Source organism: Malania oleifera, chromosome 7, assembly GCF_029873635.1.
Source record: "Malania oleifera isolate guangnan ecotype guangnan chromosome 7, ASM2987363v1, whole genome shotgun sequence".
In the NCBI taxonomy this organism is placed as follows: Eukaryota; Viridiplantae; Streptophyta; class Magnoliopsida; order Santalales; family Ximeniaceae; genus Malania; species Malania oleifera.
In genome coordinates, this window is record NC_080423.1 from 42689873 (window position 1) to 42714308 (window position 24436).

Below are 24436 nucleotides of genomic sequence, written 5' to 3' on the forward strand. Positions count from 1 at the left end.
ATTTTGGTATTATACTGGTATTTTGGGAAAATATAAAGTGAATAGGGTTGATTATCTTCGTTTTCATCATAAATATATCTTTGTTGAATTAAATTGGGGAGATGATCATGCCTGTATTTTCAGCAGAATATGCAAGTATATTATGATATACTTTTCTCCAGTTAATTTATGAAAGTATGAATTAATATCCAAATCATGTGGCATGAGATTAATTTATGTTATGAAGTCTACGGTGATTTTTATGATGTTGCACTAGAAATGTATAGTATTATAATAATTTTTTTTTCTAGAATTGTTAAAAAGAATCCATGAATAATGAAATGTTAAATGGTACGGTGGTGTACGGACCATGGCAATGATTACGATGAAAGTTTGGTACCGAAGCTATTAGAGGAAGTATAGTATAACCACACTGTTGGGTGAAAGTGTGGTATAGGATAGTCGACTTGGCCAGAGAAGAGTAGTGTTCCCACCCTATGTACGCAGGTCAGCATGGGATTGTATCCTCCTGGTATACAGATCAGCATGAGGATGTACCCTCTCGTATATGGATCAACACGAGATTTTATCCTCCCGTATATGGGTCAGTATGGGGTTGACAAATCGTACTTATAGACAGGGGACTTAAATGACTTAGCTTCGGTTAATCACCAAGGGCTAAGTCCAACCTTCAGGCCGCACAACCTTTATCATGCGAGGTGAATTCATGATGTTACATGATTGTCAGATAGAAAGGTTGTTCTATGTATAATGATAGAACTACGTTATAAATGGACTGAAAGTGTATGATAGAATTATGTTATGAATGGATTGAAAAGTATGTATATCTAATTACATAGGCGTAAGTTACAGTTTTAAATGCAATTTCCTTAAAGTTAAAGTAATGGTTATATTTTGACTACACTAAAACTCATGTTATCCACACACTGATGATAATTTATTCTTTCTTACTGAAAGGTGTCTCACCCCAATGAATGGTTAAATTTTTTTAGGACCTGCAGGAGACCGAACTTAGAGAGCTTTGGGGAAGGGTGTAGTTATTGTAGCCATAGTAAGTGGTTGCAAGAGATGGAACTTTTATGTTTTATTTTGATCTTTGGGTTGTAATAACACTATATGAAGATACTTATATTATGATGGTTTAGAACTCTGGTAATGCATCTGAGGTGTATGAATTATTTCCGCTGCTTGTATGATAATTGTGGTATGAGAGATAGTATAGTATGGAAAAATAATGCTCTAGACCCCACTTCCAGGTTTGGGGGCATTACAGCTTGCCTGACCTAGACAGGCCGTCCAGCCGAAGCTCCTCAGGTTCTGCTTCTTCTTCTTCTTTTTCTTCGTCTTGGTCTTCTAAAAATCGTATGGGTTCAGTGTGTGTGAGTCTGTGTGTGTGTGTGTCCATGTGTGTGTGTGTGTGTGTGTGCAAATCATGAGGGTTCAACGTGTGTGAGTGTGTGTCGGAATATGTGTGTGTGCCTATATGTGTGCGTGTGTGTCTAAATGTATGTGTGTGAGTGTGTGTTTGCATGGGTGTGTGACTGTGTGTGTGAGTGAGTGTGTATGGATTTTTGTGACGTGGTCTCTTATGCTCTAGTTTGGTAAATGGGTCTATGATATACGAAACTCAAAATGGAGGCTTTTGATAATATTTTGAACTTTTTTTTGTTTTGCATTTAATATGTTGTTATTTGTATGTTTTGCTCCTCTGAATATTCTATTGTTTTGAAGTTTCATGTTCTGGTGTTAATCTGTGGAGATGTTTTGGTATCTGAGTTTTCAGGGGCTATATGGCTTTTCACTTTCAGTGGTTTTTCAATCTAAAATTGATGTTAACTTGGAATTATATTAATTCTCTAGACACCCCATTTTTACTCGGGCCTAATATAACAAAAGATTTATTATTATTATTATTATTATTATTATTATTATTATTATTATTATTATTATTACAAAAAAAAGGGCAAAATAAAACAAAAGGGGACGGAGACAAAAAAAATAAACCCTAGCACCATCTTTTGCTCTCCCTCCCGCCGCACCAAGCTCCCTGTTCCATCTCTCTCTTACCCTCTCCATCCCCTTCCTCTTCTATAAAAAAAGGCCGCCGCTCCCCCATCTTCCCCTACCTCTAGACCTCCGTTGCTCCCTTTCTCACAACAGCTCTCCATCTTGGGTGCACCCTTTCACGCTCTGACCTTCTCTCCCCCTCTCTTGCGACAACAGTTGCAGCAATCGTAGATCAGCAATTATCCCTGCACCCGCTCATCTCATGACCACTCGACCACACCAACACAGCAACACCAGCACAGTAGTGGACCGCGTTATCGTTGCCGCTTTCCGCTGTTCGTCGTCACCGTGCTCAGCTTCTTCTTTGGCCTCCTCTGTTCCCGATGAGATCCTCCAACTCCGACAGCCAGGTCAGCCACAGCAGCTCCGACCAGGAGCAGCAGCACCACGCCTCCAGTCGCCTCCTCACGGCCGGCCCCTCAGACGCCGTGAAGCCCCCCCTCCAACTCCGGCAGCCAACGACACCCAGCAACAGCAGTAGCAACTCCGGTGACCCTGATCCACCTCCAGTAACACCCACAACCTTATGGTGATTCTCCATGCATGCCGGTCACATGCACGCACTCACACACACGTGCACATATAGATTTTTTTTCTTTCTTTCTTTCTCTTGCCTATTTTATTTATTTTCTTGTTTTGATTTAATCTAATCTTTCGGTTTTCCTGGTATATGCTGATATGTCTAGGTTGTATTTATTATATATATTAAAAGACTAATCAGTCATCTTGAAGGATTTGTTTCAATATTTAAGTTTGTATTATTTTGTAGAATTTATTATTAAATGATTATTATTATTATTGTGGAATTTTCGGAGTTCGTGTTAATATTTAAAAGTTGAGTTTTTGCTGTATTTATTATGCAATTAATAATATTGTTTTAGGATTTTTAATGTTATAATATTTGTTCAGGGGATGTTCACGTTTGTATTTTTTTTTGGATTTGTATTTATTAAAATATTATTATTATTATTGTAGAATTTTTTGGAGTTTGTGTTAATATTTAAAGCTTGAATTCTTGTCATGTCTATTATGCACATTAAAACTATTGTAGTAGGATTTTTAATATTTGTTAGTTCAAATTCCGGTTATTGTATTTTACTGTGTTCAACATTTTTGTGGTATTGTTTAAGTCATTGTTTGCACCTCATTGTTGGCACGTTGTAACAGTTTCACGCCTATATTTATGTGTATTATGTTTAGGGCATTGGTTGGTTTGCATGGTTAGGATTTAATTACTTCCATATGTATATCTTGTGAATTAATTTTTAGGAAGTCCATGTTATCGTATATTGGTTTTTTTTAGAGTTCCCATATAATGTATGTTAAGTTTTAGGGTTGCCATAACTTCATTCTTTTTCTTTCCATGTGCGTATATTATATGATTTATATGAGGGTTTAATTATTTCCATATTGGTATAGTTGTATTTATAGGACATTAGACGTATGTATCATTATGATTATTACTTCTTATTATTACTATTATAATGTGTGTTAGGTATTATGTATTATTATTATCATGTGTTTAATTATTATGGTACTATTGTGATATTATTGATAAGTTAATGAGTGTATTATTACTCTTATTATTATTTATTATTTATTATTATTATAATATTTATTACTATTATTATTATTATTATTATTATTATTATTATTATTATTATTATTATTATCGTCATTATTACTATTATCATTATTACCATTATCATTCATTATTATTATTATTGTATTTATTATTACTATTATTTTTATTATTATTATTATTGTATATTATCAATAGTGTTATTAATATTATTTTTCTGTATTCACTATTATTATTATTATTATTATTATTATTATTCTATTTTAAAATATACGTATGTTTAATCTTATTATTATTTTTAATTTGTATTAATTTATTGTCATTTTGTTATTATGATATTTTTTTTATTAATTATTTTCAATTTTCTTTCCCTATGATTTCAAAAGAGGGGTTTTGGGCTTCACGTACCCCGGTTTTGAGGGGAATATATATATATATTTTGTATTTCAAAAACTCACTAAAAGGGATTAATTTTAAAAATCTATTAAATTAAATTAGGGATAATTCTTGATTAATCAGATGTCGTTCGTAAGAACGGGCGCGTAGGGGGTGCTCGTACCTTCCCCTCGTGTAACCGAACTCCCGATCTCAACTTTAGTAACGTAGACCGATTCTACCCTTAATTGGGTAGTAATCCAGTGTTCTAACCACACTAAAAGGTTAGTAACGATTTCATTACACCATTTTTCCCGAAAGTATAAAATAATTTCTATTTTGTCGACCCCGAGGCACACGCGCTCCGGGACGTCGCGACAAATTCGTTCACTTGAGTTGTATAAATCTGGCTAACGTTTTCGTTTTCGTTTTTTTTTTTTCAAAAATATTTCTAGTGTGTGTGTATATATATATATATATATTTTTTTTCATCAGGGTTTTTGATATTACTGTTGTACATGACCATTCTATTTAATGTTAGGATTTTTTAATGTTTGTTAGTTTTGATTCCCAAATCAATTGGGATTTATAATTAATATAAGTCATAAATCAATTAAGATTCTATTTAATGTTAGGAATATTTAGTGTTTGTTAGGATTCCCAAATTAGTTAGGATTTGAGGGGATATTTTACAACCCTAATGAAAGTCAATTTCTTTACCTTATATATATATGACCCCTATGGGGCTTTTGGCATTAAAGCAAGCAATGAAGCAATAACATAATTCATAGCCTTTGGCAAATTTGGAGGCAGATACCCTTAAAGTGATGAAACCTAATTTCTCTTAATATTTTCCATTCTTTAAATTTCACTAATTTATCCATGATAAAACCCCAAGGTCTTATCATTTTGTATCAGAGCAAACATTCTTGTGGATGTCATTAACCCACCAATACAAACAAGATATTGGAATTCATAATCTTCACTAATTTGAATATAGAAATACCTTAAAGCAAGGGCACATCAAATTCACTTGTTCATTTAGAGGTGCCAGAGGCAAGAATAAGAAATTGATATGGGTAATCATGAAAGCAAACCCCTTAAGACCTAAGGAGGAATGGATTCCGATTGGAATTACATAATTGTTTAATCCTTCCTTAGTTCTTAGGATTAGGGGTAGTGATGACTAAAAGGCTTAGGAAGTGGTTTGTGTCTAAAATGACAAATCTTGGTATATGCATTCACTATACACCTTTGGCATACTAATTAAGAATGAGACGTTAGTCTCCACATTTTTCATATCATTCCCCTGAATGGTTCGAAGTAAACCTAAAGAGATATTCATTGTGACTTTCTGGTCCTATATGCCTTATAAGATTAGCACTACAACCTACTATCCATATTGTATTAAATAATTATTTCTCTTTGATAAATAGTTTTTATTTTGACATGAACTATATTGGACTATACTGAATCGCTTAAATATCCAGGATTACATATTTGTTTGGAACGCCGACTGCATGGCTGATGTAGTGACTTGTGTATTGCATGCTAGTAGATATTTTTAGGTTCTCGCATGCTTAATCTGAATTACTTGCTGTAAACAACTGGGTCTTTGGAGCATGTCTTTATAGGGAAATGTTCTATTTACAAACGACATGCTGTCGAAATTTCGTTAGAATTTTCCCAAAATAATCAAAATTCCATAAATCACGCGCTAAAATGAGTATGTTATACTGCATGCTAAAATATTTTTAAAAGTGATGTTTGTATTTCAATCAGGTCTGGAATTGTCTAATGTTGATAGTTTTCATGGTGTTCATTTAACAATTTAGCATCAGAAACTTATTATATGAACCTATAAGAGTTGTTTTACATATAAGACCTTTGTGTAACGATCCCACATCGGGTGTGCAGTATGGAGATCTTGGGCGTATATGGATAGTTTGAGTTCCAAATAAATGAGTCATCTTTTAGAACACCTAATTACACAAAACGTCAAATTAAAAAGATGTGAATATGAAAAGGATTAATAAAAGCACCTCAAGAGCAGTGGGTAGGCTGCTTGTGAAGATGAGTACATTTTAGCAAGGTCATTAAGAGACTATCTTTGTAGCAGCGGGTCGATGAAAACAATTCCTGATATTATCCTCAGAAGCAAAACCAAATATATATCAGGTGATATATTGGCAAACCTAGCCAATGTGGTTGACGCCACATATGAGAATCTTGATGAGTTAAATATAATATTGAATGAGCAACCCATGTCCCTTTAAGTAGAACGCTTGAAGAGAAAAACCGTCACTAGTAGTCTAAAATTATCCACTAGCTTCGCCTTTATAAGTCGACTAAAGATCTCCCAAAGGGGTGAATTATTTGTGACGGTTTTTTAAAACTATACCTAATAATGCACGTTAACGAAGGAATAATATGTTTGATTGGTTGAGTTTAGACAACGAGCTACGGTCTTTTGTTAGGTGCTTGGACGCTTGTGAGCTAGTTGGAATCCCGATGTGTAGCGAAGTATTTGATCAATCAAGAATGCACAGGGAAGGTTGCGATTCCTCTGCATTGAGGAATCTTAACAAGCATAGTGAGGGACCTTCAAAGATGAAGGTAGAGATGGTAAAAGAATGGAGCAACGAATGAGGCCTTGGGGTTGATGTGGACAGTTGCATGTCACTGAAGGTGCTTAAGCTGTTTGGGTGCACTCAGGTATGTTTCTTGTCGCACCCATCTCCTGTTCCTATGGCCTCCTAGAGACGCTCTAGAAGCAAAGTTAGAATAGAAACAAACTTAGCAAACTTAGTGGTTTTAAGCACTCAGGTGTCCAAGTCAGGCATACGACGTCCAAACCAAGTGGGGTAGTCCTCACACATCCGTGACCACTTGGTCAAGGAAATTTATAGATTCACTCCCTCTCCCTCTTTCCCATACTTCAGATCTATAAAGTTGCAGAGATCCTATTTTTTGATCCTTCAATATTTTTATATATCTAGGATACTAACTGAGCACTTGGGTAAAGATCAAATGCTTGCTGTTGTGTGCACATCCTATGCAGCTGCATGTGCTCTTGATAAGTATGAACAAAATGGAAAAGTAAAATTAAAGGAGTGGGGGGGGGGATGAATTGGGTTTTAAAAACTTTTGAGGAATAATTAATTTGCCAATTCACCAAACCATATCCCAATTAAAATTAAAGGAGTGTATGCAAAACAATCATACGAATAAATGCAAACATAAACGTGTGGAAAATCTCCCACAACAATCACTAATTCTATTTCATAAATACAATGAAAAAACTCCCCATTTTACCTTATATCCTCAAGAGATATAACAAGAAATCGACCACTTATGTTTCTTCCTAATTCAGTTGCAATTGAATGAAGTGCAAGATGATAATTTTACTTTTCCATTTTGTTCATACTTCTCAAGAGCACATGCAGTTGCATATGATGTGCACACAACTGCAAGCATTTGATCTTCACAGCACTGCAAGTATTTGATCTTCACCCAAGTGCTTAGCTAGTATACTAGATATATCAAAATATTGAAGGATCAAAAAATAGGGATCTCTACAACTTTATAGATCTGAAGTATGGTAAAGAGGGAGAGGGAGTGAATCTATAAATTTCCTTGAGCAAGTGGTCACGGATGTGTTAGGACTACCCCACTTGGTTTGGACGTCGTATACTCGACTTGGACACCTGAGTACTTAAAACCACTAAGTTTTCTAAGTTTGTGTTGAATTTCTAAGTCCTATCTCATTTTTGATAATGAAAAATACAAGGTATTTAATGTTTGTCAAGTTTGTGTGTAGGATCAAATTGGTAAAATCATATGACGGCACATATTGACTAGAAGAAAAAAGAAGACACAAAGTTTTTAATTTCTTTGTATTTTTAATTAGGGTCTGTAATATTATTTAAATTCCAACGGTCTGTAATAATTGATGCATATCATGCATGTAGGAAGCTATAAGCTCAAGACCGTTGAATGACCTTCAGGATGTCGACCGACACCAGATTTTTGGGTCTAGGTAAAAAGACCTTAGAAAGACCCTAGGACCTTGTACACACACTTAGAATAAGTCTTCACTATCATCTATGCAATCAGGGGTACAAATTTAACTTAGGTCCTAAAATGGTAAAGGATTCAGGCGACCAAACCTTGGCATTGAAAACGCCTCGATCGACCGAACCATTGGAAATTCAACATATTGACCTGACTTCGGGTGACTGACCCGAAAAGAACTGAGCGTTCTCGATCAATCGAATATATTATTCTGACTTTTCCAACAACTCAGGCGCCCGAACTCCATTGTCATTTTGACCTCAGGCGACCGAACATTCTAGTTCGGCAGACTGAACTTACGTCCGGGCGACCAAATCACAAACATTTTGAAAATCACCTAGTTCAGCCACCCAAACCATTTTTTAGGCATTTGAACTTCAAAAATTAATTTTATTTATGTGTCTATTCGGGCGACCGAACCTATGGCTCGGTTGACCAAAACTCTTTAGTTGGCCTAATTTTTACTGCGATTAATTGGGGTTAATCAGGATTAATTCACTTAAACTCACTTAAAATAATTTTAATAGGTCCCCTAGCATCTCCAACGATCAAAATTATTGGTATGTCTATATATAGGGCTTCATTTGCTCAATTAAAGGATGATTAGCATTTTGATTAAGTGAAAAATCCTCTGAAATTTTATAAGCTCATTCTTCCAATACAAAGCCTATACCCCCACATACTACTATTCTTTTGCTAAATCAAGCCTTGTGAGAGTATCTTTGAGTGATTCTACATTATTCCCATTTGCTAAAAACTCTCATTGGAGTGATTGTTTGATTGTTTTTCGATTGAGAGTTTAGTTAAGGTTTTTCCCCCGGTTTAATTTAATAAATCCATTGTGTGGGAAACATTGTAGCTTGTGGGTCTTGGCATTTGAAATCCAAGACACCTAAGCTTGTGTTTTGTTTGTGCAAAAATTATTTTCATAAGCTCATTTTTCAAATATCTCTAGTGCTGGAATCTTGAGAAAATATTTTTAGAGATAATTTGATTACTATTGTTGGAAATCTTTGAAACCCTAAATTGTGATTGAGATATACATCTATATATTGTTTCAAAGATAAGCTTGATAATACACTCTTGTAATTGATTGTGTAGACACCCCAATTTTAACCAAGCCATTCTGAGAAGACCTAGTGTACTAAAAAGTTGATCTTGTGTTCCCGGGAATGGGAGGATCCGATTGAGTCCTAGTGTATTTTAAAAGGATCTAGGGTTGTTTTTACATTGAGTTTGAGTGTTTTAGTTGAGTCCGGTTATTTTAGATTGAATCCCAACATTTTAAAAATTTGAATCTTTTAATTTTAGGGTCCCTATATATATATATATTTTTTTTAATTGAGTCCGAACATTTTAGAGATTGAGCCCTTCAAAATTTTAATTGAGTTCTGGAATTTTTAGAGTCTTATTTTTATTTTTATTTTTATTTTAGGGCTTTATGTTGGCAAGAAAATAAAAAGAAGATAAAGAAAAAAAAAGGGGGGGGGGAGCTTAGATATTTAGGGTTAGTTAGTTTTATAAATAGGGGAGCAAACACGCACAAGAACTGTAACGCCTCGAACCCACCACGTGGGGCCTGGAGTGTCATGAGAACGACACACGTCTCTGATACCATTCACACAGCAGAAAAATAATAAAAATAACCTCAAACATTATATACCAGAGTTCTATACTTACACATTAACAAAAATTGTATCATATAGCCATGTTTACCACATTACAAAACCTAAAAGAAGTATAAAGAACTATAAAAACTAATACATATCCGTTTTAGTTTTACTCACAAAACTACCCGCCTTGGAGCTATCTAAGCTTGATCTCCTGGATAACCTAAAAATATTTAGCATATCGAGGTGAGACACCTCTTAGTAAGGAAGAAATAGTTTACAATAGTGTGTGGCTGAAGTGTTTATTATACAATTTAAAATTCCATCCAGGTCGTACACACGATCCACAAGTAACTCAGATATCATGCCCATAATCACACAAGATCAACGTCTTTATCATCCAATCACATACCCATAACCATCAGTATTTTATTGTTAATTCCCGAGAATAAGGAAGTCTACCTGCCCATACAAGTAAGTTCCCTCTACTCTAGTGCTAACACCAGGGCACTCACCTTTCTCAGTAAGCCCTTGGGTTATGTATCCAGGTAAAGTCATCGAGAATAGGGAAAATCACCTACCCATACAAATGGCGTCCCTCTGCTCTGATATCCATAAATAATTACTAGAATACTCGCCTTCGTTAGCAAGCTCTCAAGTGGAGTAATCTACTTTACCCAGAAAACTTAATTAACTAAAATCATGCACTGCTAATCACATTCGTTTCACAAAACTCCACACACATAATATAACACAATCAATCCACACTGGATCAAACACAACATATATGTCCACACAGGACTGGTCCACACAGGACTAATCAAACCACAACATCAATGTCCACACCATACTGGTCCACACAGAACTAATCAAACCACAGCATCAATGTCTACACAAGACTGGTCCACACAGGACTAATCAAACCACAACATCAATGTCCACACAGGACTGGTCTACGCAGGACTAATCAAACCACAACATCAATGTCCACATAGGACTGGTCCAGACAGGACTAATCAAACCACAACATCAATGTCCACACAGGACTAGTCCACACAGGACTAATCAAACCACACAAGTTACAAAACAACCACTCCATTCATAGTAAATAGGTAAACAACCTCCTCATACCACTACGAATGTTTACCTCCCAATATAAACGTCCATATAACGACCTCCTCATACCACTGCCAATGCTATATCGCCATTTACATGAACCACAACACAAGTCAACCACAAACCAATCATTTAACACATCCACAATTCTATCATAGTATACACAACATCAGTATCCACAATCAATCAATATATTCAACTAGACAGACTTCATAGCCAAACAATATTCACAGTCTCAGTAATTCCTCATTCCACATTAATCACAATCATTTAATTATCAAAAATGGTTTCAACCACACGATTTTGCCCAATATAATTTATCTACCTAAAAAAAACATTATTTTCAATATCAGCAAGATTTAAAAAATTATACCTGTATGTATATAAAAATTCATACTCAAAACTAGTAGTTTAAAATTATGAAAAAGCCGTTATAAAATATTTCCCCTTACCTGCTCCTTGAAATTCGACCCAAAATCAACCAATACAAGACCCTGAAATCCAAGAGTTCCAAATCCCTCAAATCTTAGCAAAACACCCTTATAATACTTCCTAGACTCCAAATGACCATATTTACTAAAGAAATTCCAAAATAACTCACTTACCTTAGTTTTGAGATGTTTCCCAAACTACTAAAATCAAAGATTCACTTCGCCTATATTGCAGATAATCTTCCCAGGAGTCTCGTGGTAGCTTCTAATCATCGAATTGAGCTAAATCTGGCCCGGAATTGAAGAGAGAAGATGGAATGACCAAAGGTTTTAGAGAGAGAAGGAGAACATGCAGAAATTTTGCATTGGAATGAAAGAAATCCACTATTTATACCCAGAGATTCGTCGATGAGACACGTTGATTCGTTGACAAGTCCTAGTACACAGTTCGTCAACGAGGCAGCCAACTCGTCAATGAATTTCAGTCATGCAAAGAACCCCTCTCGGTAATTCCTCGTCAATGAGACACGTACCCTTGTCGATGAGCTAGGAAGAACTTTCGTCAACGAGACCAGTCTGTTCATTGACGAATGTTTGCTGCTACCTTCCGAATTTGTTCTTCCTTCCCTTTTTGTCTTCCTTTATTATTTCAAATAGTTTAAAATTTCCTGGTTGTTACATTCTCCCCCTCTTAAAAATAATTTCGTCCTCGAAATTCATTAATCACCCGTTTACACACCATCAAGTTAATTTACCACATTCATAAATTTTAAATAACTCAAATATACACAATCATAAAATCATTCCAACTCAAACAATATTAACACACTTACTTAACATAACCATATTACACAAACATATTACTTGGGCCTTTATTGTTGCCCTCCTTAGGCGTACCCAACATATTGACGCGCGCCGTGTCTCCGCCACCACGAGGCACTGGATTATTCCTTTGGTTCTAAGTTTGATTCGGGGCTGGTGCATTACTCGGCGGTTCTCAATATTCCCAAGCTATGTGACCCTGTTTACCGCACCTGTAGCATATAACGCTCTTGCCCCGGCATTCTCCCCAATGCCACTTATTACACCTAGGGCAGTGGGGACGTGATGAGTCACCTTGTCGACCCCGATCACCTTTTTTTGACCCCTAGCCTGCTACATCTCTATCTCCCCTCCACGACCCTTGTTTGACATTTGTTTGGCATCTGGAGATGCAAACCTCTTCCTTCGTTCTGATGCCTCCGTACCCCTTTGTAGACTTGACTCTGCCACCGTAGCTTTCTCCACCAACTCCATGAAATCCTAAATCTGCAAACATGTCATATGCTCGTGAATCCTATGATTCAGGCCCCTCTCAAACCACCTCACCTTCTGATATTCATTTGGAACCACTGAAGGTGCAAAATAGGATAACTCTAGAAATTTAGCAGCATACTGCTGAACAGTGAGACGCCCCTGAGTCAAGTTGAAGAATTCTTCCGCCTTTGCATTTCTGGTTGTGGCAGGAAAATATCGGTCGTAGAAAACCTGCTTGAAGCGAACCCAAGTCATTGCTATTGGTACCGCTCGCTGTTTCTTTAATAGTTTCATCGCATGCCACCATCGTTCAGCTTCTCTAGCCAGTTTGAAAGTGGCGAAAAGGACCTTCTGCTCCTTGGTACAATTCAACACAGCAAGAATTTTCTCTATTTCTTGCATTCACATCTCAGCCTTAATTAGATCCGTGCCACCCTCAAAAGACGAGGGTTTCAAATGGGTAAACTGATCAGTGGTGCAACCCTGATGCACTGGTGGATGGTTTGCTCCCCCAAAATCCTATCTCATTTCTTCCCTAACCTGACGAGCTATTCCTCATAACAGCCGAGAGGTGTCAATCTCATCCCCGCTGGAAGCTCCCATCTCACTTCCTCCTCCTTTATCCACACCTTTGCCTCTAGAATCCATCCCTGAATATACATGTACAACAAGGCAATTTAGAATCTCCACATCTTTATATATTTGACATAAACACCAAAACGTAAAATCCAAATTAATATACATATTCTCAAATAAACATCCAACATTCACTGGTCCACAATTATCTAAACTTCCAAATTTAAAATCTAAATCTCAGTTTCACAACTTGGAAACATCACCGTCAATGGTTTATCGTGGTTTTCTAAAACTGTCGACTGATTCAGAAAATCACAAAAGTTCGTCAAAGGATTTCTGACTCCAAGCAACAAAACAACCTCAAACTTCTGTCAATACCCTATTCTACCCATTCCAATCCCTCATTCATTTCAAACCTATACTCTAGTTTTAATCCTCCAAAAGTCCGCAAGACCGTTATGCTCTAATACCAACTGTAACGCCCCAGACCCGGCACGTGGGGTCTGGAGTGTTATGAGAATGACACGCGTCTCTGATACCATTCACGTAGTAGAAAAATAATAAAAATAACCTCAAACATAATATACTAGAGTTCTATACTTACACATTAACAAAACTTGTATCATGTAGACATGTTTACCACATTACAAAACCTGAAAGAAATATAAAGAACTATAAAAATTAATACATATCCGTTCTAGTTTCACTCACAAAACTACCCGCCCTGGAGCTATTTAAGCTCGATCTTCTGGATAACCTGAAAAGATTTAGCATATGACAGGATGAGACATCTCTCAGTAAGGAAGAAATAGTTTACAATAGTGTATGGCTTAAGTGTTTATTATACAATTTAAAATATCCATCCAAAACGTACACACGATCCATAAGTAACTCAGATATCATGCCCATAATCACACAAGATCAACGTCTTTATCATCCAATCACATACCCATAACCATCAGTATTTTATTGTTAATTCCCGAGAATAGAGAAGTCTACCTGCCCATACAAGTAGGTTCCCTCTGCTCTAATGCTAACACCAGGGCACTCATGTGACAACCCAAATAAAAAAAAAAGATATTTAAAATAATAAAGAGGAAGGGAAATTAGCAGAGGCCTCATCGACAAACACAAGGGATTCGTCGATAAGGAAATACCGAGAGAGGTTTTTTTAGCAATCTAAATTTCGTCGACGAGGAGTGGGTTTCATCGATGAAATTATTGAAGGACTCGTTGACGAGATGACATGACTCATCGACGAATCCAGTCCTATAAATATCAAAAATCTGAATTTTTACTTCACAACTAAGAAATCTCTCTCCTCTCTTTCTTCCCTTCGGCTTTCTCTCTCTTCGATTTTGGGCCGGATTTGCGCAGGTTCGACAATCTGAAGCCACCACGACGCTCCTGGAGAAGTTCTCTCCAAATCTGCTGGAACGAATCATTGGTGAAAGTAAGTTGGAAATCATCCATGAGTTGAGGTAAGGCTTTTTAAGCCAAATTTGGTCTTATGGTAGTTATAGGAAATGATGTACACATGAAAATACTGAACTTTAATATTGGGAGTTTTCATTTTCAGGGTATTGATCAGGAAATCCTACAAGTGTTGGATCAGGATATTTTAGGGGCTTTCTCAGCAGTCGGGTAAGGGAATAAACTAAAACAATTATTTTCCATACAAATTATTATTATTATTTATAAGTAAATTTATTTTTAGAAAAGCGTATGTTATATCTGTATATTAAAAAGGAATTGCACATTTGGGAAAATACTGCTAATATGTTGAAATGAATATGTATGTATAAGATGTCAAAAACTATGATTTTAGATTACAATGTATGGTTTTATATAGCAAATGTGTGGCATGAATATTATGTTACATGAAAAAATATTATGAGATGATAATGATTTGAATGAAGTATGTTTTGAGAAAGTATGAAAGAATACATTACATTATGATGTTGAAAATACATGATAAATTGATTATTTTCATAATGATATACATATATGTATGATTTCGGCGCGAGGCCGTATTTATGTATGATTTCGGAGCGAGACAGTATTTATGTATGTTTTCAGCGCGAGGCCGTATTTATAAAACGAACGGCACGAGGCTGCATTTATGAAATGTTCGGTGCGAGGCCGTATTTATGAAATTATGAAAGATATCGTGTATTATATGTTATCAGAACCCGGATGTTAGTTTAGTTCAGTTTTAGGAGCTCGGTACCATAGCTATATAGATCAGATATCTATGTTCAGACTTGTGCTAACCACCCCACGAGGGGGTTGGAGATGGATAGTTGATGTGGCTTTCAGTAGAGTGTGGACGTCCACCTAGTAGTCCGAACCAAGGTGTGGCGGGCCCATCGTACTTACAGACATTTTTGACTCGGCAGTGGTCGGCCAGCCATTGTCGAGTCCCGCCTTCGGACTGCACAACTCGTCATGGGGGGGTAATACATGACATCAGCTAGCTATTCATCCTAGGTATGTTTTCAGTATTATCAGTTATAATAGATGTTTTATGTACGATATGATTTATTAGCAAATATGAAAGCATATGATTATTTAGTACGATATGATGAATGTTTACAAATATATGAAATGTACTGTATATGTATAATTTCATTAAATGTTCATATTGTCACACAGCTATATTTAGTTTATTTTCCCTTACTGAGAAGTGTCTCACCCCCGAACATTAAATGATTTTCAGGAAACCCAGAGGGATCGGCTGGTCATGGCCGCCGTTGAGTGATTGGAGCTTCCCTGCTAAAAGGGTAAGCAGTGAACTAGGATTAGGAGATTTTTGTTGTATGATCCTAGTGTTACTTTGACTTTTTGGAGGTTGTATATAAATACAGTATTTTGATGATGTAGTAAACTCTAGTATATGTTTTATGGTTGGACGGTTGAGATTTTATACTTACTGCTGCTTAGGTTTCCGCTGTGATTGACAGGTGTCCCTGTTACCCACGGGTTCGAGTTGACCTTTCTATTTATTATGTTACATTTTATATTAAGAAATTTGAGGTCATTACAATTTGGTTTCAGAGCCTAGGATTCTAGGTTCTATAGACTCTAGAGTGCAGCAGTAATAATACTAGAGTATAGGATAAGGGGATTTGAGGTATGGTTTTGTAGTCTAGATGCAGGACTTCCATGGTGGTTTGTGTGATTTTCCTGAGGTGACGATTTCAAGAAATTCATGGTAAACTATCGTCGGGTTGGGTATCTAGGTTACAAGATTGAACCTTGAATTAAGATCAGGAGAGATGAATTAATTAGGAGAATATACTATATGAGTTGAGTGATATATAAAGAGAAAGGGGTTCTGAGTTAAGTTATTTGCTTTTCAGGATGGACCCTGGTGGCAGTAGTGCCCACGCTAGTGGGAGTGAGGGTGCTGGACCCTCAGGCGCTACAGGTTGTGATTTAGATGACGTTTTACGCAGCGTGCACAGCAAGTTATGGCATAAATTGCCAGGAGTTCGAAAGAATAGGGTGGTCCATCGGCAGACCACGATAGCTCAATTGAGAAGTTTATAAAGGTGAATCCTCCAGCTTTCTTAGGGGGAACGGATCCTGCAGTCACTGAAAACTGGGTGCAAGAGATAGAGAAAGTGTTTGCAGTACTGCAGTGTTCAGAGGAGCAGAGGGTACTATTTGCCACATATAAACTGACTAGGGAGGTCGAGAGATGGTGGTCAGTAGTGAGACTTTTAGAGCAGCAGAGGACAGTACCTGTGGAGACGACGTGGGAGCAGTTTAAAGAAATATTTTTCGATAGGTATTTTCCAGCCTCATCCGAGGAGGCTAAGATTGAGGAGTTCCTAAATCTGAAGCAGGGACAGCTGTCAGTGCAATAGTACGCGGCGAGGTTCATCGAGTTATCTCGCTTCGCCCTGTACATCATTCCAGATGAGGTGAAGAAGGTACGACAGTTTGAAAGAGGCCAAAGGAGAGAAATATACGAGCAAGTATCGATACTGAAGTTGCAGGACTTCACCGAGTTGGTAGACTGAGCCACTATAGCAGAAATTGGTGATCGGTTGGAGGCTGAAGAGTAGAGGCAAAAGAAGAGATCCACACCTTCCGTTTCCCAGTAGGGAGTCGGTTGTGCTTTGTGGAAGAGAGGTAGCTATTATAAAGACTGGAGATAGGAGACCGGGAATTGCGGTTTCCAGTGTGTGTAGCCATCTCCAGCTTGCCCATCTTGCGGGAAGAGACACCTGGGGGAGTGTCGTGCTGGGCGAGGTGTCTGCTACAGGTGCGGGGAGTTAGGACATATGTTGAGGGAGTGTTCGAGATAGATTGGTGTTGGTCTTGCTCTTAGACCTACTTGAGGAGGTTACTAGGCACCACGTGGAGGCCAACAGAGAAATATGGCCCCAGCTAGGGTTTTTACTTTGACGCCGGGCAATGCTGAGGCGGCTGGCAACGTGGTGACAGGTACTGTTAATATGTTTTCATTTAAAGTTGTTGCACTTTTTGATTCTAGTGCCACACACTCGTTTGTGTCCTTAGGGTGTGTTAAATTGTGTGGGGTTGAAACACAATCATTAGATGTCGGGTTATTAGTGGCAACACCGACCGGGTCAATGGTGAGATGTAGTAGAGTACTCCGTGGTTGTCCAGTTGATGTTCAGGGGAAGATTGTATCTGCTGAGTTGGCGGTGCTCGATATGCACGGGTTTGACATCATCTTCGGCATGGAATGGCTAGCAGCTAATTCTGCTATTATAGATTGTCGTGCAAGGGAAGTGATATTCAAACCTCCAAGGAAACCAGAATTCAGATTTACAGGGTCACGAGTGCAATCTTTACCTCAAATGGTCTCAACTGTTCAGACGAGGAGACTACTCCAGAATGGCTGTCTGGGATTCGTGGCTTCTGTGAAGGAAATTCCAAAATGAATTGAAGCTTATTAATACGACTATAGTAAAAGAATTTACAGATGTGTTCCCAAATGAATTACTAGGTTTGCCGCCTGATCATGAAGCAAATTTCCCTATTGATCTACTTCCAAGTACAACGCCGATTTCTAAAGCACCACACCGAATGGCGCCAGCAGAGTTGGCAGAACTGAAAGATTAGTTACAGGATTTACTAGATAAAGGCTTCATACGACCCAGTTTATCTCCGTGGGGAGCTCCAGTTTTATTTATGAAGAAGAAAGACGGGACCATGAGGATGTGTATAGACTACAGAGAGACTAATAAAGTTACAATCAAGAACAAGTATCCTCTACCCCGTATTGATGATTTATTTGACCAGCTCCAGGGTACACGGGTGTATTCCAAGTTTGATCTCAGGTCAGGCTATCATCAGGTAAAGGTGAGAGCGGACGATGTATCGAAGACAGCTTTCAGGACTAGATATAGGCATTATGAGTTTCTTGTTATGCCGTTTGGTCTGACAAATGCTTCTGCAGTATTTATGGAGTTGATAAATAGAGTCCTCCACCAATACCTAGACCAGTTCGTGGTTGTTTTTATTGATGATGTACTAGTCTATTCGAGGAGCTATGAGGAGCATGAGGTACATTTGAGGCAGATTTTACAGATGCTCAGGGAAAAGAAGTTGTATGCCAAGTTCAGTAAATGTGATTTCTGGCTCGAGAAAAATGTATTTCTGGGGCATGTCATCTCAGGAGATGGAATATCTATAGATCCCAGTAAGATTGAGGCAGCGGTGAACTGGGCTAGACCAAGGAACGTCCAAGAGATTAGGAGTTTCTTGTGGTTAGCCGGTTATTATCGTCGTTTTGTCAAGGGGTTCTCAGCTTTATCAAGGCCTTTGACACAACTGACTAAGAAGAATTCCATATTTGAATGGGATGATAGCTGTGAACAGATTTTTCAGGAATTGAAGCAGAGGTTAGTCACAGCACCAGTACTAATCATCCCATCTGGGGGTGAGGGGTACACTATTTACAATGATGCATCCTTGAAAGGACTTGGCTGTGTATTGATGCAGCATGGCAGGGTAGTGGCGTATGTGTCCAAACAGTTGAAAGAATATGAAAAGAACTACCCTACCCACAATCTTGAGTTGGCTGCAGTAGTACACGCACTGAAAATTTAGAGACATTACTTATACTGCGAGCAGTGCGAGATTTTCTCCGACCACAAGAGTTTGAAGTATTTCTTCATCTAGAAGGAACTGAATATGAGATAGAGAAAGTGGTTAGAGTTGATTAAAGATTATGATTGTACTATCAGTTACCACCCAAGGAAAGCAAACGTGGTAGCTGATGTACTGAGCAGGAAGTCTGGAGTATCAGCGTTGGAAGCTATGGAGATCCAGCATCCGATCATGATGGATTTAGAGAGACTCGACATTGAATTGATGGAGAGTAAACTCCAGTATGTATTGCCAGTCTAGTGGTACAGCCTACTCTGCAGGAGAGAATTAAAGCTGCCTAGAAAGAAGATCTAGATTGCTAGAGGTGATGGACAGAGTGCAGAGTGGTAAGGGTGGAGGAATTTAGTATCGCAGATGACAGAGCTTTGCGGTTCCGTTCTAGATTATGTGTTCCTGCTGATACCAAGATCAGGAAGACCATTTTAGAGGAGGCTCACAGATCTTTGTATACGGTTCATCCCAGGAGTATGAAGATGTATAGAGATCTGTGAGAGTTCTTCTGGTGGAGTGGAATGAAGAGAGAGATTGTTGAATATGTAGCCCAGTGCTTGACATGCCAGCAGGTAAAAGCTGAGCACCAGAGGCCGAAAGGCCAGTTGCAGCCGTTGTTTATCCCAGAGTGGAAGTGGGATTATATTTCTATGGACTTTGTTTCAAGGTTGCCGTCGACATCGCATGGCCAGAATGCGATTTGGGTGATAGTAGATCGGTTGACTAAGTCTGCCCATTTTCTCCCTATCAAGATCAGCTATTCCCTCAGCCTTTTAGCGGAGATTTACATTTAGGAAATAGTTCGTTCTCATGGGGTGCCAGTATCTATTGTGTCAAATCGAGACCTGCGATTCACGTCACGATTTTGGAGGAGCTTGCAGGAGGCTCTAGGGTCTCAGCTATCGTTTAGCAGGACATTCCATCCTCAGTCAGACGGTTAGACTGAAAGGATGATACAGACATTAGAAGATATGCTCCGTGCATGCGTATTAGATTTTGGGGGTAGTTGGACTCAGTTCATGTCATTAGTAGAGTTTGCGTATAATAACAGTTATCAGTCCAGCATTGGCATGGCACCGTTTGAGGCACTGTATGGTATAAGATATCGATCTCCTTTGTATTGGGATGAGATAGGCGAGCGGCTTGTTGTGGGTCCAGAGTTGGTACAACAGGCATACGATAAGGTTTGGCTTATCAGGGACAAGATCAGTGCAGCTCAGAGCCGATCGAAGAGTTATGCCGACAATCGTCGCAGGAATTTAGAGTTTGACGTGGGTGACCATGTATTTTTGAAGATAGCTCCATTGAAAAGAGTTATGAGATTCGGAAGGAAGGGTAAACTTAGCCCGAGGTTCATCGGTCCGTTTGAGATTTTAAAGAAAGTGGGACCGGTGGCCTACAGGCTAACTTTACCACCTTCATTAACCAGAATTCACGATGTATTCCACGTATCGATGTTGAGGAAATACATCCCAGATCCTTCTCATATTATCAGTTATGATGAGTTGGAACTTAGTGATTCATAGGGGTATGAGGAGGTACCAGTGCGGATTATGGATAGGAAAGTATAGAAGTTACGTAATAAGAAGATTCCTCAAGTAAAAGTTCTATGGAGGAATCATGCAATAGAAGAGACTTCTTGGGAACTTGAGGAACAGATCAGACAGAAATATCCCCAACTGTTCCCAAAAGTTTAAATGTAATTTGAAATGTGAGTAAATATGTAGTTTTCTTTTGCAGGTACATGTAATGTTTTAGATAGCATGGGATATTTTAGTTTTGGGAGAAATTTTCTTTTGGTATATGTAATCTCCCAAAACTTGAGATGTAACCACGGTATTCCTCCGCCATATGTGAGGGTAAGTAATAAAACGAGTAGACCATTTTGCCTAAGGGATGATAAATTATATGAATAGTAAATTTCGAGGATGAAATTTTTATAAGGAGGGGACGATGTAACGACCCAAATTAAAAATAGAATTTAAATGATAAAAGAAAGGGTAATGGAAACAAAAATAAAGAAGGAAGCTGCCAAGCTTCGTCGATGAACACAGGGTTTCGTCGACGAAGGTTTTAAGGATTTCATCAACGAACACAGGGTCTCGTCGACGAGAAAATACCGAGAGGGGGGTTTTAAGCTGACTGAATTTCGTCAATGAAGACTAGATTTTGTCAACGAAATTTGTGAAGAACTCGTCGACGAATTCTACTGTCTATAAATACTAAAAATCTGATTTTTATTTCATTTGAAGCTTCCTTTCCACTCTCTCTCTCTCTCTCTCCTCTTCGGCCCTCTCACTCTCTCTCTTCGATTTTGGGCTAGTTTTACGCCGGATCGAAGATTTGAGGCTACCACGACGCTCCTAGCGGAGTTCTCTACGAGTTTGCCGGAGCGGATCATTGGGAAAATAAAGTTGGAAATCATCCCTGGGTTGAGGTAAGACTTTTTAAGCCAAACTAGACTTTATGGTAGTTATAGAAATTGATGTACGCATGAAAATACTAATGATTAATACTGGGAGTTTTGAGTTTCAGGGTATTGATCAGGAAATCATACGGGGGTTAGCCTAGGATTTTTGGGAGCTTTCTCAGTAACCAGGTAAGGGAATAAACTAAAGTAGTTATTTTCCATGCAAGTTCTTATTAATTATGAGCACATTTATTTTCAGGAAAACATATGCTATATTTGATTATCTCATATGAAATGTATGTTTGGAAAATACTGTTATTATGATTAAAATGTATATGTATGTATGAGATGTCAGAAATGATGATTTTAGAATATGAAGCATGACTTTAAACGGCATATATGTGGCATGAACATTATTTTTTTATGTGAAGTGAATCATGATATGAATGATTTTACGAGTAAAGCATATTTTCAGGTATTTTGAAAAGACGAGTTATGCTATATTGAGTTTGACGAATATATGATAAATGAGTTATTTTCAGAATGTAAATACCTGAAACGTATCTGGCGCGAGGCCATATTTATATTATCGACACGAGGCCATATTTACGATTTTGGCACGAGGCCATGTATTTATATTATCAGCACGAGGCCGTATTTACAATTTTGGCGCGAGGCCATGTATTTATATTATCGGCACGAGGTCATATTTACGATTTTGGCACGAAGCCATGTATTTATATTATCGGCACGAGGTCGTATTTACGACTTTGGCGCGAGGCCATGTATTTATGTTATCGGTACGAGGCCGTATTTATGCTATCAGCATGAAGCCGTATTTATGATTTTGGCGCGAGGCCGTATCTATGTTTTCAGCACTAGGCCGTGACGATGTTATGTATGCTCATGTATTATATGTTATTACAACCAAGATGTTAGTTTAGTTCAGTTCTGGGCTCGGTACCGTAGCTATATGTGTAGATCATATATCTACGTCAGATTAGTGTTAACCATCCCACGAGGGGATGGGAAATGAATAGTCGATGTGACTTTCAGTAGAGTGTGGACGTCCACCTGGCAATCCGGAACAGGGTGTGTCGGGACTTACAGACATATTTGATTCGGTAGTGGTCGGCCAGCCATTGTCGGGTCCCGCCTTCGGGCTGCACAACTCGTCATGGGGGGTAATACATGACACCAGCTAGCTATTCATTCTGAGTATATTTTCAGTATTTCAGTTATAGCGGATGCTTATGTATGTTATGATTTATAAACAAATATGAAAGTACATGATTATTCAGCATGATATTATGATTATTTCTAAAGTTATGAAATGTACTATATATGTATAAGCACTTTAAATGTTCATATTGCCACACATCTGTATTTAGTTTATTTTCCCTTATTGAGAAGTGTCTCACCCCCAACATTAAATGATTTTCAGGAAACCCAGAAAGACCGGCGGGTCAGGGGCGTCGTTGAGTGATTGGTGCTTCCCTAATAGAAGGGTAAGCTATGTACTAGGATCAGTAGATTTTTGTTATAAGGTCCTAGTGTCATTTTGATATTTTGAGGGTTGTATATATGTACAGTATTGGGAGATGTAGTAAACTCTGGTATTATGTTTCTAGTATTATGCTTTATGGATGAATGTTTGGATTTTATGTTTACTATTGCGTAGATTTCTTCTGTGTATGACAGGTGTCCCCGTTACCCACGGGTTCGGGTTGACTTTTGATTTATTATGTCATATTTTATGGAGGGTCGCTACATTGAGCATATAAATGTTAAATGTGGGTTGGCTTATTTTATGAGAAATATGTATGAATTTTACTACTAAATTGTGTGGCATGAGATTCTGTGCAAATATATGTTAAATATATGAGATGCAGGTTAAGTAAGTAAAGCAATGAGAATAAAATGTGTTATGGATAATGTTGCCTGTGTATGTTAAATGCAACCATGTAAATGTAAGACAGCTGAAAGACAGCCATGTTAGCAGATCTAGCTCATTTCTATGTGGACTAACTGATGACAGCTAAAAGGAGCTGTGTTAGATTCTAACGGATTTTTATGTGGACTAACTGATGATGGCTAAAGAGCAGTTGTAGTACAAAGGAATGAAATGAAAATGTTATGAAATGAAATGACAATGGAATGACAATGCAATAAAATGAAATGTGAAACGTGAATGATACAAATGGGAAAGAGTCGCTTAAAGTGAAACACAATGAAATGTTAAGTTATGAACATGAAAGGATGTGAATAATTGAATAACGATAGAAAGAATGGTGTATTATGATATTAGAAATATGTATGTACGTAGAACATGTTATTATTGGGTGAGGCGTACCTTTCACCTGAGGGCTTACTGAGTAAGGCGAGTGCAGTAGTAGCTACAGATGTGGCAGTAGCCGCATAACGTACTAGGGCAGAGGGAACCTACTTGTATGGACGGATAGATTTCCCTATCCTTAGGGTTTTCGCCGATAAACTTTTGTATGAACTGTGTGAGTACGAGATCAATTTATCACTTTAGGGCTTACTGAGTAAGGTGAGTGCCCTGGTATGCTTTAACTGTGACCTTTGGGTTGCCTTAATATCAGAGCAGAGGGGTGCTACTTGTATGGGCGAGTAATCACCTCTATCCTCGGGTAATCTCATAGGTTAAACATTTACATGTGTTTGATTAGGTTCGGGGAATGATTTCAAAAATTATGTTAAGATTTGCAAATGTTAAATATTATGTTGATTATAA

The 24436-nt window shown here is 37.8% G+C and overlaps 1 protein-coding gene across 2 annotated transcripts; it reads left to right on the plus strand.

The window, feature by feature from the left end:
* Positions 1-2037: 2037 nt before the first annotated feature.
* On the plus strand, positions 2038-23321 carry LOC131160067 (uncharacterized). Of its 2 annotated transcripts, XM_058115382.1 has the most exons (3): positions 2038-2596; positions 15847-15910; positions 23123-23321. In XM_058115382.1, the coding sequence occupies exons 1-3, from the start codon at positions 2391-2393 to the stop codon at positions 23162-23164; spliced, it is 312 nt and encodes a 103-aa protein (XP_057971365.1). In that variant the 5' UTR covers positions 2038-2390; the 3' UTR covers positions 23165-23321. The 2 variants fall into 2 exon arrangements, 1 of the variants encoding a protein (XP_057971365.1); XR_009137919.1 differs by lacking the exons at positions 15847-15910; positions 23123-23321 and adding an exon at positions 14505-14578.
* Positions 23322-24436: the final 1115 nt, after the last annotated feature.

Bases quoted from the DNA above. Each gene is read 5' to 3' on its own strand.
- LOC131160067 (XM_058115382.1), top strand. From the start codon at position 2,391: ATGAGATCCTCCAACTCCGACAGCCAGGTCAGCCACAGCAGCTCCGAC. The intron at 2,597-15,846 runs GTGATTCTCCAT...AATGATTTTCAG, and splicing joins GTAACACCCACAACCTTATG to GAAACCCAGAGGGATCGGCT. The intron at 15,911-23,122 runs GTAAGCAGTGAA...AATGATTTTCAG, and splicing joins GGAGCTTCCCTGCTAAAAGG to GAAACCCAGAAAGACCGGCG.